Genomic DNA, 19,039 nt, shown 5'->3' on the forward strand with positions numbered 1-19,039 from the left:
TAGAAACTCACAGGATAAAGAACACACTGAATATGGGAGACATCTCATGGAGATGGCAACTATACATGGTTTGGCCATACTTAATGGTCTAGAGAATTTCCCTTTATCTGGGGGATTCACATGCTCCCGCACAGGCATGGGGCCAGTACAGTGGATTCTGGCATGACTTCACCAAGCTTTATTTCTAGTATCGAGGACTTTAAGGTGGGACCCAGACCGGTTGGGATTGCAGTGGATCATGCTCTCTTGACCTTATCAATCTCCTTCCAATATAATGCCTCTCAAATACAAAGGAAGAAGACACACAAAAGATATGCTTTCACGCCAGAGACTGATTCAGCCTATGTGGAAAAGATCTATAATAGCATGTGGGCAGCCGAGCGAGTATATACTGTAGAGGAGATTACTTCTCAGTTAACAGAGATACTACATGGAGCAGCACAAGAGGCATACCCACATACTCAACCTGATCAGAAGAGAGGATCTGGGAACATGCCTCAAAACAGTTGGTATGACGAGGAATGCAGAGAGACGAGAACCCAGGTCCAGAAAGAGCTTACACTTGGGATCATCACATATAAGCAGTCTGGGATTGCTCTTCGGCGTATAGTACGTCGCAAGAAAAGGGCATTTTTAGCCAAACTGGAGAAGGATTTATATCAGCTCTTCTTGAGTCAGGACTCACATGAGGCCTGGCGTTTATTTCACGAGCACTCACCGCCTCTGACAATTACTTCTCCTGAGATTTGGGGTCAATATGTAACATCATTATATATGGTATCTGGACAGCCTCCATTACCAGATCCGCTAGAGCCATGCCCTACTACTAGTACTTTCTTTACTATGGAAATGGTGAAAAAAGCCATTGATAAGATGAAGACAAGAAGAGCATATGATCATGATGGTTTCGTAGCAGAACATCTGATCCATGCCAGGGATCTACTCTCAGAAGTCCTTGCTCGTCTGTTTAATCGGGTCATGTGTGAAGGATTACCTGAATCTTGGAAATTATCTACTATCGTACCTATTTTCAAGTCAGGGGGATCCTATGATACCCGGGAACTACCGTACCATTATGGTAGGCCACACATTGACCCAACTGTACGCATCCATTTTTGAAAAAAAAAATTGAGTAGATGGGCAGAGAATGAGGGCATAAGGGCAACAAGACAAGCTGGATTCAGGAGGGGTTATTCCCACTTTAGATCATATTCTTACGCTCAAAGCAATTATTGAGGAAGGAAGAGCAAGCAGGAGAAGGATGTATTGTTGCTTTGTGGATTTTCGGAAAGCTTTTGGTACAGTACCAAGGGCCAGATTGATACGCAGGATGCAAGAGTTAGGGGTCCCCAAAGAGATTATTTGGGGAATCATGGCCTTATACGGGTCAGTAACTGGTTATGTACGTACTCCGGAAGGGGATTCCGACATTGTTCATTCCACCGTTGGAGTAAAGCAGGGATGCCCACTGTCCCCTACTTTATTTGGTATGTACATAGATGAGGTATCAGATTACATTGATAGAGAGGGTGACAGAGGTGCTCAACTTGCAGGGTCATGGATCCCTTTGTCGTTGTATGCAGATGATATTGTATTGATAGCAGAATCACCAGATGGAATGCAGAGGCAACTAGATGCATTACATAAATTCGCGGAGGACAGTGGACTGTCGATAAACTTGGGTAAAACCAAAGTTATGGTGTTTAACACCACACCGCAGTGGGTTAGGAGATCGGCACCTACATTTGCATATGGCCAGGATACAGTAGAGTACACAGATGCATACACATACCTTGGTGTGATATTTACAGGACCCAAGTTTACTCTTAAGAAAGCAGCGGATGCTAGACTGTCCAGAGCCTCTGCGGCCTTGGGAGGGTTGGAGAGGATGTGTTCACAAGTGCAATTTCAGGAACCACGAACAAAACTTTGGCTCTTTGATACTGTGGTGGCTTCGGCTATGCTTTATGGGGTCCAGATTTGGGGACCATCTGTGGATCAAGATAATTGGAAGTCAATGGAGAGACCTTTGGTATCTATGATTTCCCGAATGATTAGAGCCAAGGCCTCCGTACCACACGCGATTACCCGAGCGGATCTAGCTGCCCCTCCGATAGAAATTGAAGCTCTTACCAGATCAGTGTCCTTTATACATGGTTTGTGGGATACAAATAATTGCCGCTATACTAGATTGGCCCTCGAATCCTCTCGACAGTTAGCAATGAAAGGGGATACATCATGCTGGTATGCGCAACTGTCCTCGTGGTTTCAGAGACACCGGTTCAGTATGGAAAGATTACCCCCCTTCCAATACTCTCTTGCGGCTCCATCACTGGCAATTACACGAACGGAGATTAATAAAATCATCCGTCAGGATCTTATACAGTTGGATACTAAGAGGACATGGGTAGACCCTACACAAGAATTGGGCACGAAGATGGCCGATTACAAAGAAAACTTCCTACAGCTATCTGAAGATGGATTTGTGATTCGCCCGAGCTACATGGATACCCACCTCTCTCATGGTTTGAGATATGCTATTGGTCAGATTCGTACATCCTCACACCAGCTGGAAATTGAATTTGGCAGATTTAGGGGAATCCCACCTGAGAGCAGAATTTGCAAGTTATGCGGAATGGAGCTGAAGATAGAATTACACTACATATGCCATTGCACCGTATACTATGAGATACGTGGGCGTTTCCATTGGCTATTTAAAGAAGGCTTTGGACCTCTAGATAGAGTCATGCAATACCAAGATCGAAGATGCTTAGGCTTGTACCTACTAGAACTACATCGGCACAGGGATAATCTAATGAGAAGACAAAGAGCACTACAGCCTCAGAGGCAGATCACAGATTTCTTCGGATCGCGAGAAACAGGAGTGGAAGGAGAAGCAAGAGGCCAGCAGCCAGCACAAAGGAGTACCCACATTCATACCAAAGGCACCCTCATTGACAGGGCGATTGACTTAGGAAATCGAGATGACCACGACCGAGATGCAGAAGCACACTTCACCGGAGGAGACTACAACAAAGGATTAGAAGCATTCTAGCCAGACACCCAGAATGCTCCTAAGAAGTTTATTTAATACTTTGTATTTAGTTTTTCACATCTATTTTCACACTTAGTACTTTAGTACTAAGGTACCCAGACATTGTAACAGATTCACCACTTTTGTATCAGTTTGGTCTTATAGGTCATTCTGGCCTTTTGAAGACGTTAATATAACACTTTATTTTGTGTGTGTGTGTGTGTGTGTGTGTGCAGCCAGGAGGTGCAAGACCAAAAAACGCAGAGAAACTAATGATCATGCTTCATTAAGACACCATATATACAAAATGGAATATAAATATCAGCAAAGAGCATGTGATAGTCATGGCCGATGGCCTCTACTACACCACACAATTCTATCAGAAACAAAACACCAAGAATGGTGACATTGCGAGACCAAACCTTGATTCCTCCTCACAAATCCCTCCTTATTCCAAAAACGCCAAAAAGTATTGATTGCAACACGAAGAAGAATCAACAATCACACCCTCTCTGCTGATCATAGAAATCAGCTTATAAAGAGAAAAAGCAGGGAAATTGCTGATCATGCTTGATTAAGAACCATATATACGAAAGAATTTACAATTCAATGCCAAAAAAATATTGATTGCATCAGCAAGGATGATCAACAATCACACCCTTCTTTGCAAGGCAAATTTTTTGTAAAACACAGAAATCAACAACCATACCAAACCCAATGATTACCACAGCTTATGAAGAGAAAAATGCAGAGAAATTGCAGATCATGCTTGATTAAGAACCATATGTACAAAAGAAAAGATCTCTCCCCATATTCACAACAAGGAGACCACATGAAAACAGCTTTGGCCAAAGAGCAAAAAAGCTAGAGAGAAATTCTGATCAAAAAACTTTTCCCGAAAAGCAATAAGCTAGCGAGAGAAATTTTGATCTAGCCAGACTATCAAAATCATAGAGAGAGCTCTTTGGCTGCAAATTTTTCCTTCTTTTCCTAGAAAAATCTTCTATTCAAAAGACGATTTGCGGATAGCTTTATTTCTCAAAGCTCTACCAAAAAGTTACAGTCAGAACTTAAAGCGGAAATGGAATCTGGAGTTACCAGTCATATTAAAGCTTTTTATCGGCTCTTTACAAGTGGATATTCAAGATAACCTGGGCATTGCTGATTTCCACATTATGAAACTAAGCAATTGTGATGTTTGACCTTGGTCCTATGTGGGGAGTTCTAGCTTCTTGTATCAGCCCCATCTCTTTTGTTAAATTAGTGGCACATAATTGAGGCTGTTTGCCAAAGCTTTCTCCCTCTCATGAAGTGAGCTTGCATTGTGTGCAATTAAGGGCCCATAGATCCCTCTTGAGAGATTTTTTAACCTTCAAAAGTCTTAAGGCGAGCATGCCTAAGCCATGTCTTGTCGAGTGTGTAATCCAAGTAGAAATGGCATTACCAAAAAAAAAAATCTAATTTTTTTCTTTTTTAGCAAGTGATACATGATGCAATTGGCAACGTTGTCTGTTTTCATGTCTCAACAGAAAACTAGTGGATCTCTTTCTACATGTTTAGTGAAAAGCCTCTTGAGCTTGCGCTTCATGCTTTTCCAATTTGGCATCGTGTACCATCTCAAAATAACAAAAGGCAATAATAGCCTGGAGGTAAGGGACTATGTCTCTCGTTAGTGGCATAATTGTCAACCTTATCCCTTTTTCTAGAGTTATGAAGCTAATCTTCGTTTGCAGGTCTATGGATTCTCATGGATTGTCTTTGTATGCTTCATTCTTATATTTCTGGTCAGATACCTAGGCCTCACTTCCAATTCGAAAAGTGGAAATTTGTCATCACTTTTTTCCGGTCTACTTTTCTGCTCATGCTGAGTGTTCACTATGTGCAGGTTTTCTCATCCAGTCCATCGACTTTAGTCAATTATCAGATGGTTTTGCGGCTTTTTCAAGGCATGTGTTTTATCATAATAGTGATGGGTCTCTTGCTAGCACTTGCTCTGAGGAAACTAACCATGCATGATGTATTAGCAAGCTTGTTGGCACTCATCCCTACTGGCTGGGGTCTTCTCTGTGTAAGTATGTGTGAGTAATGTTACATTTCTATAAGCAAATGTGTCATGTCTCAACTCGAGCTCTCCCTACAGATTGCCGTAGCTTGGAAACGTCTGATGAAGCAATTGCATTTGTGGCGTTTTGTGAGGGACATTGCGTGGTACTATGATGCAGGGATGGGCATGCTTATATTCTTCCCCATTGCCATTCTTTCATGGTTTCCATTCGTCTCCACGTTCCAGACAAGGTTGTTGTTCAATCAGGCCTTCAGCAGAGGGTTGGAAATCTCTCTCATACTTTCTGGAAAAAGACCCGATGATCAAGCATCCGGAGCTTAAGATGAAGCATAAGCAATCAACAGAGTCTAGACCATGGAGTGCTGCAAAATCTTTTGGCAAATGCTGGGGGACAAATACATTGGAGTCAGAGACCAAGATTTTGCCTTCTAGAGCTCCAAGAGGATAGGCTTTTTTGGCCTGCCTGTTCAACGTTGGCCTCAAATGCCCTTTCTAGAGAAGGGTGGAGGAATGTGTGCTTTGCATGTCAGGGTCACACATGAGGCGGAAAAACTGGAAAAAACTCTCAAAATAACCCCAAAGTTTATAGTTGAAGCTCTCAGTGCATAATTGCCTTTGTATTTTCCCTCATTTTTGCCTCTATGTCTGCCTTCATCCTCCCAACATTGTAAAGTTATCATATCCTTAAGCTGAAACTTAGTAGGTTAACCATTTGGTTGACGATGACTACTTGCAACTGCACGTGGTCTTTTTTGTATTCATCCCAGTGACTCCGTTTTGGTGGCCACGAGCGAGATGTGAGAGGGACAAGTGTCCTAGTCTAACACGAGCCTTTGGCAAATAGGCCCCTTGAAGGAAATAATGTGAATAATCACAGTCGCATGCCTAAAGAAATGTAATGTAAGAATAAGGATCACGGGAAGTCTAGTAGAAAATCTAGGGGTTCTTTGCACAACATTGAATGCTATCATTTGTGTTTGTAACACTTATTTTTTCACAATAAATATTTTGACAGGTTGTAGAGAGAGTATGTTATAAAGAGAGTAATAGATATATGGAAAAAGGTGACTAATAGGTCAAGTTGTTTCAGTGGTAAACATGGAAAAGCTACTTGTTGACCATATTTGGCCGAAGTTGAAAGTTGTGTTTGTTGCTTTTCTAGATAAATGTTATATATGAAGAAACCAATGTGATTATTTCAATATACATTGGGATTTTTAGAGTTAATATCAATATTTGAATGACATCGAAGTATGATTAAATGACATTGAACATTGCATTATAGAAACATTTCTAAACGAATGATGTATGCTTAAGTAAATTTATGTAAAAATTTAAGTTAATAATAATAATAGCTCGTTAAGATGACACTAATTAATGGTATTTTTCTTCTTGCAACATCCTTTTGGTCAATTGGTAAATGTGACATATATATATATATATATATATGAGTTTCTCCTTTGAAATGTATGTTATTAATATTCGGAATGTCTAAATCTAATTCCTAATAATGATACATGTTACACTTAAAGTAACAAGGTGACACTTGCATATTAATGCAAAAAGTTTTTTTAAAAAATTTTAGTTGTGAAGAAATTCTTTCATTTAAGGACAAGGTAAATTTTTTTGAAAACTTTTATAGTTTTTTCACAATTTACGTTTTTTATTCTTATTTGTAAAAAAATCTTTTATTTAAGAACAGTTTATATTTTTTAGTTTTAAATTGTCTGCAAATGAAAGAAAATTTACAATTATAAAAATTTGTTTAAAATAAAAAAGTTCAAAAGAAAAGCATTGGTTTCTTAAATGAAGGGATCCATTTACAAACAAACAACGACAAAGAAAAAAAAGAAAGTCAAAGTGAGCATTAAATGAAAAGACCAAGTTACAACAATCGAAAGATCCTTTTGCATTATAAAAGAAAGATATAATCTTTATAAAAACCTTCTTTTTAATCAAAGAGGACACTTGTCCACCATTAATAACCTTTGTATCAACGGCTCAAAAAGTGCACATTTTCTCGACCTTTCCCTATGGTTTTCTGCAGTCCCAAAGTTAGGAGAATCTTTGGCTTAACTTTCCACTCACCAAAAGGGCACCCCTTTTTCAAAGAGCACATGGGACACATGTATGACTCTCCCTATGCTTAACCACATGATGTGCTTGAATGCTATTGGTTGGGCTAAAGAGGGGTCCAATGAGCTTCTAGCTCCATCCAACAAATATCTAGATATTTTCAATCTCTCTCTGTCTAATGGGGAAGGAGGACACTTGTCCAAAGACTACCCATGTACTTGAATGCATGGTGCATGTGATTGTCTAGGGGGGAGAGGGATCCAATGAGCTTGAAACATGTGTAAAAGCTACAACTCACCCCAAGCAAGCAAGGGGGGTTGTTGGGGGGATATACACCACACACACACTCATTTTGTGGATCATTCTCACTTGATGAAAGTTGAGGAACTCCACCTCCTTCTCCAAGCTTGTGAGAAGTGAGAACCTACACCAACACTCTTGGATATGGAATGCAAATCCAGCCAAGAGCCATGCTTCAATGCTTAAGCTTGTCATCTTCTCCATCCTCATTACTATGCTACTATGTATGCTAGCAAGAAGAGTGATGATAAGTGAAAAACTATTACTTTCTCCTATGGAATGTTTCTTCCCCGTTTCTTCTTTCTCTTCCCTATCCTCATTCCCCGCTAGCTCTCTCCACCTTCGAAGGTGTTTGAGGCCTTGGGATTGAGGCTTGGGATAGTTAATGCTTTCTACAAAGTTAATGTTATGTTTGTGATGCATGAAGCTTTCCATCTTCATTGCATCACTTATGTCACAAGGAACATAAAGATTGTATTGTACCAAGTCTCTCTTGATGGGAGAAATTATAATACAAATGCCTATTGGAGAGGGGACCGGCTCCGTATGAATCCGGTCCTCAACTATTGTCATGTTCTCTAAACTCTCTCTTGCAAAAGTATTGTTCATGCTAAGTTAACTAAGTATCATGTTTATGTTGCTACCATCAATTAAGTTCACCCACTATGCTCACAAAGTAATCTCACAAAAGTGCTTCACCTAATTCCGCTACTCTCAAAGTTCATAGGCCATTTCCATTACATTGGTATCAGAGCATTTGGTTTCTCTTTTCTTGCTTAAGAAGAGAGGTCCTTAAGTAGCCTATTAATGGTTGATTTTGTTAATTATATTAGGCTAAGTGGGATTGGGATCTATTATCGGTTTTGTTGAGCCACTATGTGGGATATGGTGCACACCTCGAGAGATTTGGTTTTAATAATGGAGTCTTTTTAGACTTATTTACGGCTTTACCATTATTGAGTCATAAGAAGTCCGAAAGGAGCTATCCCTCGGCAACTTCGCTATGTTAGACTCATTCCACTACTCTCTATAGTTAACCAATCCGAGCCGTGGGTGTAGATACTTAAGTTCCTATTTTCAAAGACTAAGAGAAGTAGCAACTAAGGTTTTGAATTGCCAAAGCATATACTAAGTAAACACATAAGTTTAATTAACACGGTTGACAATAACCAAGAGAGTAGAATGAACATTGATAACTTTGATTTTGCACATAAAGGTGCTACTGATGATGCCCTCATGTTTGTTAATTATCTTTTTACTAGGTTGCAACAAGCTATGGGCAACCTTGCTTTGCAAGCCGAAGTTACTCAACAACTTCGTGCTTATAGGATTTCCTTTCCTCTCTAAGAGGAGAGAGAGCTTAGGAGGCCTCTTGATCATACCTCCAAAAGAAGACTCACTCGCATACGAGAGGAGGAATTTAAAGAACAAGAAAGTAATGAATCCCTAAGTTCCTCTGAAGATGTGGCTCCACGAAGACGGCGGACTAAACGATCGCAAACTCCTCCCAAGAGGAAATGGTTAACCCATAGTCCTTCTCCTTGTCACTCCAAAAGGGAAGAGAGGAAACAAAGGAAGAAAAGGGCAAGAAAGAGGTCACCCTCTTCTCCTTCTTCTTCATCTTCCTCCTCTACCGATGAAAGCTATGGCTATTCTCCTAGAGAATACAAGAGGGGAGGACATTGCAAATCTTACCCTGCATGGCGAAGGTCACAAAAGTTAAAGAAGTTCAAAGAGGGAGGAAAGAGTATCTCTTTTCTCACCTATGATGGCACCTTTGGTGCTACCGACAAAGTATTGGCCTTCATCCAACAATTTGATGCGGCCTTTGAAGACGAGGACTTACGGAGTCCTCCAAGCTATACCATGTAGCTATGCACTTCCAAAAATCGGCTCGTCAATGGTGGGCTAGCCTTCGTGGCAACGGCGAAGCCCCAAAGGCATGGAAAACTCTTCGAGTTTCCATCATGAAGCCATTCCTTACAAGTGATGCAAAGGACAAAGTGTTTACCAAATGGTGAAGTTTAAAGCTTCTCTCTCATGAGTCTATCCACAAATATATGGACAAGTTTTGGGATTTATATCTCAAGGCTATTGTCTTTCAAAAGATAGACTTCGCTGAGCAAAAGCAACAATTCTGTGCGGGATTACCCTAAGAGATGGCCGAGTATGTCAACTCTCAACGGTCTAGTTCTATCACCAAAGTAATCCACCACACCAAGGTTTCTTCGCGCATCAATTTCCAACAAGGGGCTAGACGGAATGTCAAGCCCATGGAAAATAAAGACAAAAGTGATCCTAAGGAGAAAACCAATGCCCAAAATTCTTCCCAAGGCTATTCCAACAACAACAACAATCGGTCCAAGGAGAAGGAAGTTTACAAAGGTAAATATAAACTCTCTCCTAAAGAGCTAGAAGCTTTTTGTAAGGACCACAAATGTTTTAAGTGTGGGAAGCAAAGCCATGGTTACCGTCCTTGCCCCAAGAGAATTGACCACAATGAGACTCCTAGAGCCTCTATATTTGAAGCTCCAAAAGAGGATGCTCATTGGCCAAGGATTTCTCATTTCCTATGCTTGGCGAAAGATGGAAGAGCATGATGCCTTTATTTTTTTTAACCCTAGCTCAACTCACAACTTCATATCCACGGAGTTGACCACTAAGCTAGGCATACAAGCCCACGAGATGGGAGATGCATTGAAAGTCAATGGAGCTATCAAGGGACAGGGCGTCTCTGTTACTTCCTTAATTAAAAAATTAAGGCTTCATGTCCAAAGCTATGTGGACAAAAAGGATTTATTCATCTCCCCTCTCAAACATGAGAATTTTATCGTTGGGGCACCATTTTGCCAACTGACGTAGAGATTCATCAGACGGTTATTACAATAAGGTATCTTTAATCTCTTGCTAGCACAACACACACCGCCATGGATTCGGACTTTAACATGAATCATGCATTTGATTTCGAGCACTCTATGTCAAATCCACCTGATGTTACCCCGCCATTGGATACACTTATGGAGGGTACTTGCACGGCACAAGGATCGGATGATATTTCTTAGTAAATGGGATGGAATTCACGGTCTGTGACGCACTCCGAATGGAGTCAAGGCACTGCAAACAAGTTTGACATTAGAAGGCAAGGCCTACAAATGGTGGATGTCTCTCAAGAAGAAAGACATCATACCACACACTTGGGCAACCTTTGAGGCTATATTTAAAAAAGAATTTTTTCCCACAAATGAAGCGCACAAAAATTGGTCTGCTTGGTAAAGTGTTCCATGCGATAGGATAAAACACTGTTGAAATATATCTCACATTACCGAGATGTCTTTCTCAAGTTGGAGGGATTAGATACATTTCAGCAGGTATGTGGGTTTATCCGTGGTCTGACACCAAAGCTTAAGAAGCATGTCAAGACTCAAGATCTCAAGACGCTTGAGGAGGCAATAGTGCAAGCTCATATTCATGACGATCCCAATGAGAGACCACTGTATAATAATCATGTGCCTGCCACTACACATGCAAATACACTCACACATCATAGGCACAATAAATGAAAGTTTATAGTAGTTGCATCGGAGGCCTCTAAAAAACCCAAGGGGTCTAGGGGTCCCCTCTCCACTGAAGAATTTGAGAAGGCTAAAAAAGAAAAACTTTGTTTTACATGTTTAGAGAGTGGGCATGGCAAAAGGATTGTCCCAAGGGGAAATCTTCTACCCAAGAAAAAGAGCAAGCAGTGCACATGGTGCAGTTGTTTTCTCTTGAATCATCCTCCCATTTCTCCAATGTAGAGGTAACACACATCGAGGTGCTATATGAATGTTGCATCACGGCTTCCATATGGCAACTGACCTTCGGTCCACATGAACTGGTGCGTATGCATGAGTCTATCCAAGGGCAAAAGGTGCAGATCTTGATGGACGATGGTGCTTCACACAGTTTCATTAACTATACGTTAGTGAAACGGCTCAAGCTACCTCAGGCTCCGAGCTCCCACCGTTACAAGGTAGTGATGATGATCCGCCATGATGCCAAGGTGTGAGACACTCAAGTAAAAGATGTGCCATTGGAAATTCAAGGGTATCACACATCCTTGAACTTCTAGGTTATGAATATATAGTGGGAAGATTTGGTACTGGGTAGGGAGTGGTTACAGAGTCTAGGACGAACACTTAAGCGTAGCTATGAGCACAACAGCTTAATGTTCGAATCCAATGGCGTGCACGTGTTGACATTGGGAGAGAAGGATGTGCCTTCTCATCACTCATTTGTACAACAAAGCTAATAAATCTCACTTCTAACAATGAAATAGAAGTTATATGTGTTACTCCAAGTGTCATTTTCTTTCTAATGTAAATCATGTTTTACTTGACAATTCCTCAACGTCGCATGCTTCTCTCTCTTCTATTCCATCTACGGCTACTTCTCTCTCTCCTGAACAAACAAATGTTGCTAACAATTTAAAGAAATTATTAACAAAATATAAAGAAGTTTTTCCATATGATTTACCACCAGAAATGTGAAACCATGATCCGCCCCGCATCACACACACACACACACACACACACACACACACACACGTGTTATAGTAACCAAAATAACCCTACATGCATACGATGCCAAGTAGTAACAACCTCAAGTATACACCCTCCAAGAGACTCGTAATCAGTTTTTTATGAAACATTGACCATTATTGTTAAAAAAAATATTGCCATAGGAGATTTCACCAACCTTTGAAGATGGTAGTTGCAAATGAAATTGAAATTCAATTTTATTGCTTTAAAAGACAATTAAGGTTAGAATCTCTTCAAAATTAGAGCATCTTTCTCACTCCATAGCTATTTGATCAAAGTACTCCTCTTTCTTTCTCATTGTCAATTTATGCATTTTAGTTTGGCCGACGGACTTTGGCGCTCTCTCTCTCTCTCTCTCTCTCTCTCTCTCTCTCTCTCTCTCTCTCTCTCTCTCTCTCTCTCTCTCTCTCTCTCTCTCTCTCTCTCTCCCCCCCCCCCCCCCCCATGTGACTGGGAAGCTGTAGGGCACACTCACCTGAAGCAGGTACCTAGGGCTCTTTTGGCTAGCTTTACAAGGCTCGGACTTACAGACTTTACGACTCAACTTCTCAGAGATTGTCCATCTATAATCAGAGAGTATCAAATAATTACAAGGCTTCTTGGAAAAATAATGGAAATACATCAAAAATTTGGGCTCATGGAAGAAAGGGTCAACTTGAGGGGTGCCCGTCTAGCTTGACTTCCAAAATTCCCCCTTTCCTAGTCTCTACATAGATTTCCATCTCTAGATTCCAGCACAATCCTCTTGTACCTTCGAGGAAAACCTGCCACCACGGATTTTTCGCTGCTTCTATGTTTTCAAATGTGGTGATGCATGTGATTAGCATCTTGGCAATCTTCACCAGCATTTGACATAACAAATCTAGAACATGCTTCATTTGATTGATGACTCCTTTTAGAATGTTGACCATATACTTTTTTGATGGAGGAAAGTTTCCTGCTAGCTTTGTGAGAAGTGGGTTCGTCTTTTGCTTTGTCAGGAATAGAAATTATCCCAGGATTGTCGATTATTGATAGGGACGAAGGTCAAATTGATCGTGAGGTGCTATGGCACATTTCTATAGTAGGTTTCATCTGTTGGGCGCTTCTCAAATCACTTCTTCCTCCATAATGGTTGGTTCTCGAGGATTGTTAGGACTTGGTCAGTCGTTAAAGGGACATCCCTGTAAATCCCGTTATGTTTGGGTTCGAGACTAGGCAGCATCTTCTTCTTCCAAAGGAGGGTCTCTTGTCTCATCAATGGTAGAGAAATCATTTCATGCCCATGATTCTTTACTAGTTCATCAGGGGTGATCATCAGAAGTGCCATCAATTCAAGTACTTTGAGTTTATATTGCATGTATGCTTTGTGAGATGGGTTGTGCACTTTTGAGATTAGTCTGTGAATCTCCTCCCTAGCGTCTGTCCTATCTTTTGTGTCATCAAAGTCATGTAACCATGCCTTTGTAGGCGTGCTTGGTAGATCTACAGGGGGAAGGTCCATGCTCATAATCTCTTGTGTGACTTCCACTACTGCGGGTTTTTCCCTTATGGCACTAATGGCCATATCTTTTTGTTGGAGTGCAAGGGCATGCACTATATTCTATGCTGCCAGCTCCTCTTGTACTTTAGCTAATTGCTCCCTTAGCAACTTGATATCATCATCTTTTCAGCTCTAAATTGCCTTGTGCCCAGCGGTCATGAGTTTTTTGTCATATTTTTCCTGAGCTAAAGCCTCCCTTAGATCTTTGAGCTCTTGTAAATTCAAGGTAGGATCTGATGAGGTAGAAGCAGGGGATGGGGTGTATTCCATTGCCAAGAGTTATGTGAGTGTTGTCTTGATAACCCCATAAGACTCCCCTAGCAAGTTTGACATCATTGTGCCGCTCTTTCTCAAGATCTTCTTCTAGCCATTGTTGTTCTACTTCTAAAGTGGTATTTTCCTCATTAAAGTCCTGAGCTTCTTTGCAATAATGAGCAGCATTTGCTATCTCCCTTTGTAGTTCAATTGGGAGCTCTATTTCCATCCTTTGTAGTTCTTCAATCTTGCATTGTAGTTGTTGATTGGACTCAAATTTTTTTGCTGCTTTTGCTTTGGTTTTCTTTAAATCCAACTCTTTGAGGTTGTTGAGATCCCTCTAACACTGGAACTGTAATTTGATATGCTCCAGGTGCTCATCAATATTGAATGAGTGTACCATTTTCTTTCCCTCTTCTAGCAATGCTTGAGAGTGAGGGGACAACGATTCCTTTTGGGACGATACGTGTGGCCTACTACAGGTGCCCGCTTCCTCCTTTTGCTTTTTGTTTCATCCTTGATCTTTACCTATTCTTTTTCAACTCTGTATGGTGAGGCCGGCTTCTTTTCTTCTTGGTCCTTCATCCTTGTCGTATCTTCAACTTGTGGTACTGGCACTTGCTGCTTTTGCTTGTCAATTTCTTGGTTTATCGTTTGGTCCATTGATTCTTGAACCCGAGGAGGGGTGGTTGGTTGATGTGAGTCTGGTGGCATGTTATCAAAATGGATTTCTAAGGGTTCCACACCACTTTTCTCTCCGATCTTTTTCTCTTCCTTTTCATCCTTGTGCTCTTGCTGTGATTTTTCCTCTTTAAGTTCTTCTTTATCTTTAGAGTGGGTTGATTTATCTAATGATTCAAGGTCATCGGTTTTTTGCCTCTTAGTGTCCTGGTGCGCTCTTTGTTCTGCTTTCACTTGAGCTCTTTTTGAATAGTTTTCACATTTCAACGACAATCTCCAAATTATTTTTGGCAGCTCTTCTTTTGTATTGTTTGATCTGTCCTAATATTTTTGCCTTGCACACTTCTAGCAGCTTATCTTCGTTGTCTTCTCCTTCATCATCTGCCTCACCTCTCAGATTTCTTTTTTCTTGAGCTAGTTTCTATGGAGTTCTTCTCTTTGGGCTTGTGCTTGTGCCTTAGACCGTGTGTTTGAGAAATAGGTATATGATCTTGTGATCAACGGATCTTTGTTTTAGGCGTACTCTATGGAGCATGTATTCTTCTTTGTCCTCATCATCCTCTTCCTCTTTAGAAGTTTGGTATACAAATGGAGTGTCTCTGTTCTTTGGCTTAATTTCTCCACTAAGATTTGTATCGGACATTGTCTCCTCACTATCGATTTCTTTCTTCTAGAGCTTTGTCTAGTTTCTTTCTTGGGGGGTGGTACTACTGAGGGACCTGCCATTGGTCTAACTACATGCTTTGATCTATGTAGCAGCTCCAATTTTGTTTTGACTGGGGCTAGCTCATCAATCATTCCTAATGCTTACTATGCAATTTTGGTCAACACTAATCCCCCATTCATATACGTTTTGTTTTAGTTGCTCTTCTTGAGAACCAAATTTTCCAAAATGTAGGCATGGAGGTCACACCCTAATCATTCTTTTCTCTGACAATCCAATGGCCATAACCACAACAATGTGTACATTTGGTTCAAATTATCTTGGTGGCTTCTGGACCTTCAAATTCTATGCAATTTATAAGGCATAGTGGAAAATTTGTTTCTGAGTATACCAGATCCTTGTATGTAAATTTATGTCCTTGCTGCTTGACAAAAGCTTTGTCATTGTTTGCATCTTTGGTCTTTAACAGCAGTAAGTTGTGGTTGCCAGGTGGCACATGTAAAACCCTGGTTGATCATATCTGCAGTGAATTTGACTTTCATGGTCTCACCATCCTCATCCATCAGGGTAGCTTCTCCTTTGTATTGAATTGATGACATCAATTCATGTGCTCTTTGGAAATATGTACCCCACGGCTATAGCCGAAAAAATTTGTCCATTTGGAGATAACTTATCCCTTCTATCACTTTTTGTTGTTTATGCAAATTCTAGAGCTCTTTAGGAAAAATTGTGGTCTTCAGTCTCATGCCGCCAGCTACTTCAAATCGGGCAATGAAAATGTTTGTAGGTATTTGTCCAAGCTCTTCCTCTAACACGAGCTTTTCGTTCGATGAAATTTCTATCACCTGGTAGGGAGGTGCTTCCCATTGCTTCCTTGGTCATTCTTGAGGCATTCTAGGAGCAGACATTTTTGAGATTAGATTCAAAAATTTACCAACAAGTTGTCAATAAAAGTTAAAAAAAGCGCAAACTTTGACCATAAAATGAAAAATGAGTATAACTTGATCAAAATAAGTCCAAATTTGTTCAAACTTCACCAATGCATGTAAGGTAGCTACATACACTAGATTAGAAGGTTGCAGGTCATTTCTAGCTCAGGGGGTGATGGATCGCGATCCATGTTGGATAACATTTTGAACTATTGGTTGTACCATATGATCAAGAAAGAGTTGGGGATGTTATGATTCACTTCTTTTTGGATTTGGATCACTGGTTGGGTTTCATGTTAGATTTTGGAATTTTTCTCCAACTTAGAGATTTTTGGCATTTTGGCAAAGATTTTGCAATCCAAGTGACTTGAAACTCTAGTGTTAGGTTGTCCTTGATATTTGGGACCAGGTGATATGGTTCTCACTTGGAGAGCTCACATGGGGTCATGGATCGCGATCCATGTTGGACAATCTTTTGGGGTGAAACTTTGGGAGCTTGTTCCTATAGTCTATCCTAACACACTAGTGGTCTAATTTGGTCCGATTTTGCCATATGTGGTTTGGGTGGCACTTTTGATCTTTGATTGTGGTGAATATGTTTGGCATTTGGCTTTGTTGATAATTTGGAGTTGAAGAAGAAGCCCAACCCCAACTTCCTATTGAGTTATATCCCATTTGGAGTCTGTTTGGACACTCTAGGCCCTTTGGAAGTTTGAGTGAATTCTCAAGCAATTTTTATCTTTACTTGGGTCACAACAAGTTTCCAAGCTTCTTTGGTGTCACTCCTCGCTCAAGATCACAAATTCTGCACTTAATACTTTGACTTAACTCATCTTGACATTTGAAGCTCTTTAGATGAGAAAACTGTGAGAATTTGACACATTTCCCAATTCAAGATCAGTGCAAACAATCTGTACTCATTTCCTAACCACTCTGCTTCAGAGGGTCATGGATCGCAATCCATCTTCTGACACTATAGTTTAGCTTCCATGCATTTCCCAAGCTATTGGTGCACTTTTTATTGAATTTGGGTCAAATTGTTTCAATCATGCGTGAAAATGACCATTTGCGTACTAAAACCCCAATTTCTATTGATCTTTGATGATGTCAAATTTGTAGGGCATACTTTCCAAGGCAGTATCGAACTGTGTGTGTTGAAATTTTCCAGTTAGGCCATGATGTTGGGGGATATGGATCGGGATCCATGTTTTGCAACATTTTTGAACTATAATTACAACAGTGAGAAAGAGATTTTACCAGCATTGTTTTGCCCCACTTCTTCTTGCAAGCAGAGATGGGGAGCCATGGATCACGATCCATGTTCCACCCCATTTGTGGACTATGATAACATAGTTGGATTCTGCCAAAAAGTGAGGAGACCATTTTCATGCACTTCTCTTGGAATTTGAACTTGATTTCACTTCCAAAATCTCTGTCATTTTTCCCAAATCCCTATTTGATTTGATTGATTCTGCTTTTCTGATTGTTTGTGCGTACTTTTGACCATACATAACTGTTTATGCACTTATAAGGAGCATACCTATGAAATATGATGTGGTCTAAAGGTCTGGGGTGGCTGTGGCAGGCACTATGCTCTAGGTCAAACAAGCTTGGTAGCTCTTTCTCTAACTCATTGAATGCAAAATGAGGTGTCTTTTGCCCATTTTGACTATATGTGCCCGATCTATCCCAAATGCATTGTGCATACTTACATTAGTTGGCCACATTATTCATGCCATACCACCTGTGGCTCAGACAGCTCGTCGCTTGGACTTCTCGTCACCATTTGCTCCTGATTTTGCAATTTTGGTCTGTCTGAAGTTAGCCCGAATTTGGACTTTTGCCAAATCATTCCATATTTGACATGCTTGAAGCTCTTGCTTTGTAGGTGTGGCCTTTGCTTTTAGAACTTGATTCCAAATTTCCTGGTCGTGCTTATTGAATTTTAATCATTATTAGGTTAAAAAGCAAAGAGAATTACTAAAAATTATTTCTAACTAGCCAAAATTATTCCTCACACTTGTATATACATACTCTCACTCTAAGTATTTAGCCCATAGAAATATGTCGCTATGGCTCAATACTTTGCTAGATAAGAGTAAAAATCTACTAAAATCTGTCACGAAATAGAAATTTCAAGCACCAAACAAACTTTATACATTGTAACATAATCTCTCAATATTTTGTAGCCTATTATCTTGCAATTTGCTACGTCAGTTATTGTAGCCACTGTTGTTACTTCCCCCTTCTTATTCTGAGTCGCTCCAGACAAAGGTTTGTGTGATGTGTATAGGCTAAAACAAAGTGTCAATGCACGGCTATGTAAGATGGCCCTATTATGCTTAGAGAAGAGATGCATTGGGTAACACAATGTTGTGCAAGAGGTGGGTATTGAACCAACTATTCAATGGTTTTATTGGCGAGGTTTCATCTTGTGCACGTTTACCGAACATAAGTTTCTAAAGTGCATATGTCCTTTCTTTAATGGCTGGTTTTGTGATGAGCCGTCGTGTGGCCAAGAGATGATTGGTTTGTACTTAAGGGACCCATTTGAGTTTCGGTTGTGAGGGTTGAGACAAGATCGAGTTATTTGTTGGTTTCCTTTTCCATTTCCATTTGGATATTTTAATTTTTGTTGTAGCTCTAATGTGGATTTGGGAATCTTTTTGCCGGTGGTTGATCCTATTGAAACCTGAAGTGGTCGTTTTAAGTTCTGGTGTCCATTTTGTTTAGCCTTTTTTGTTATGGCAATTGGAAATTTTTTTGTTTGGTGAGGTGCATGATCGAGTTACAAGCACTAGATTTGGGATCCATAGCTGAGTCGATTTTAAGGCCATGATTGATTTTCGGATCCAAACTTTGGTAATGTTGTTTGCGTGTTTACTGGCAGGCAGTTTTGGTGTACAACCACACAATTCTTCCCCTGATTCATATTC

General features: G+C 40.3%; 1 protein-coding gene across 4 annotated transcripts in view; it reads left to right on the forward strand.

The window, feature by feature from the left end:
* Nucleotides 1-6,122, forward strand: part of LOC147446999 (callose synthase 10-like) — a 315,061-nt gene extending 308,939 nt beyond the window's left edge. For 3 of the 4 annotated variants that reach the window (XM_086522908.1, XM_086522907.1, XM_086522906.1), the window contains 4 exons: nucleotides 4,564-4,683; nucleotides 4,768-4,818; nucleotides 4,920-5,102; nucleotides 5,175-6,122. In XM_086522908.1, the coding sequence (XP_086379034.1) occupies nucleotides 4,564-4,683; nucleotides 4,768-4,818; nucleotides 4,920-5,102; nucleotides 5,175-5,420 (600 nt within the window). In that variant the 3' untranslated portion in view covers nucleotides 5,421-6,122. Of the gene's footprint in view, nucleotides 1-4,563; nucleotides 4,684-4,767; nucleotides 4,819-4,919; nucleotides 5,103-5,174 lie in introns of those variants that run through there. The other variant, XR_015189580.1, reaches the window with a different exon arrangement.
* The last annotated feature ends 12,917 nt before the right edge of the window (nucleotides 6,123-19,039 follow it).

This window comes from Adiantum capillus-veneris, chromosome 11, assembly GCF_014529385.1.
Source record: "Adiantum capillus-veneris isolate H3 chromosome 11, ASM1452938v2, whole genome shotgun sequence".
NCBI lineage: Eukaryota > Viridiplantae > Streptophyta > Polypodiopsida > Polypodiales > Pteridaceae > Adiantum > Adiantum capillus-veneris.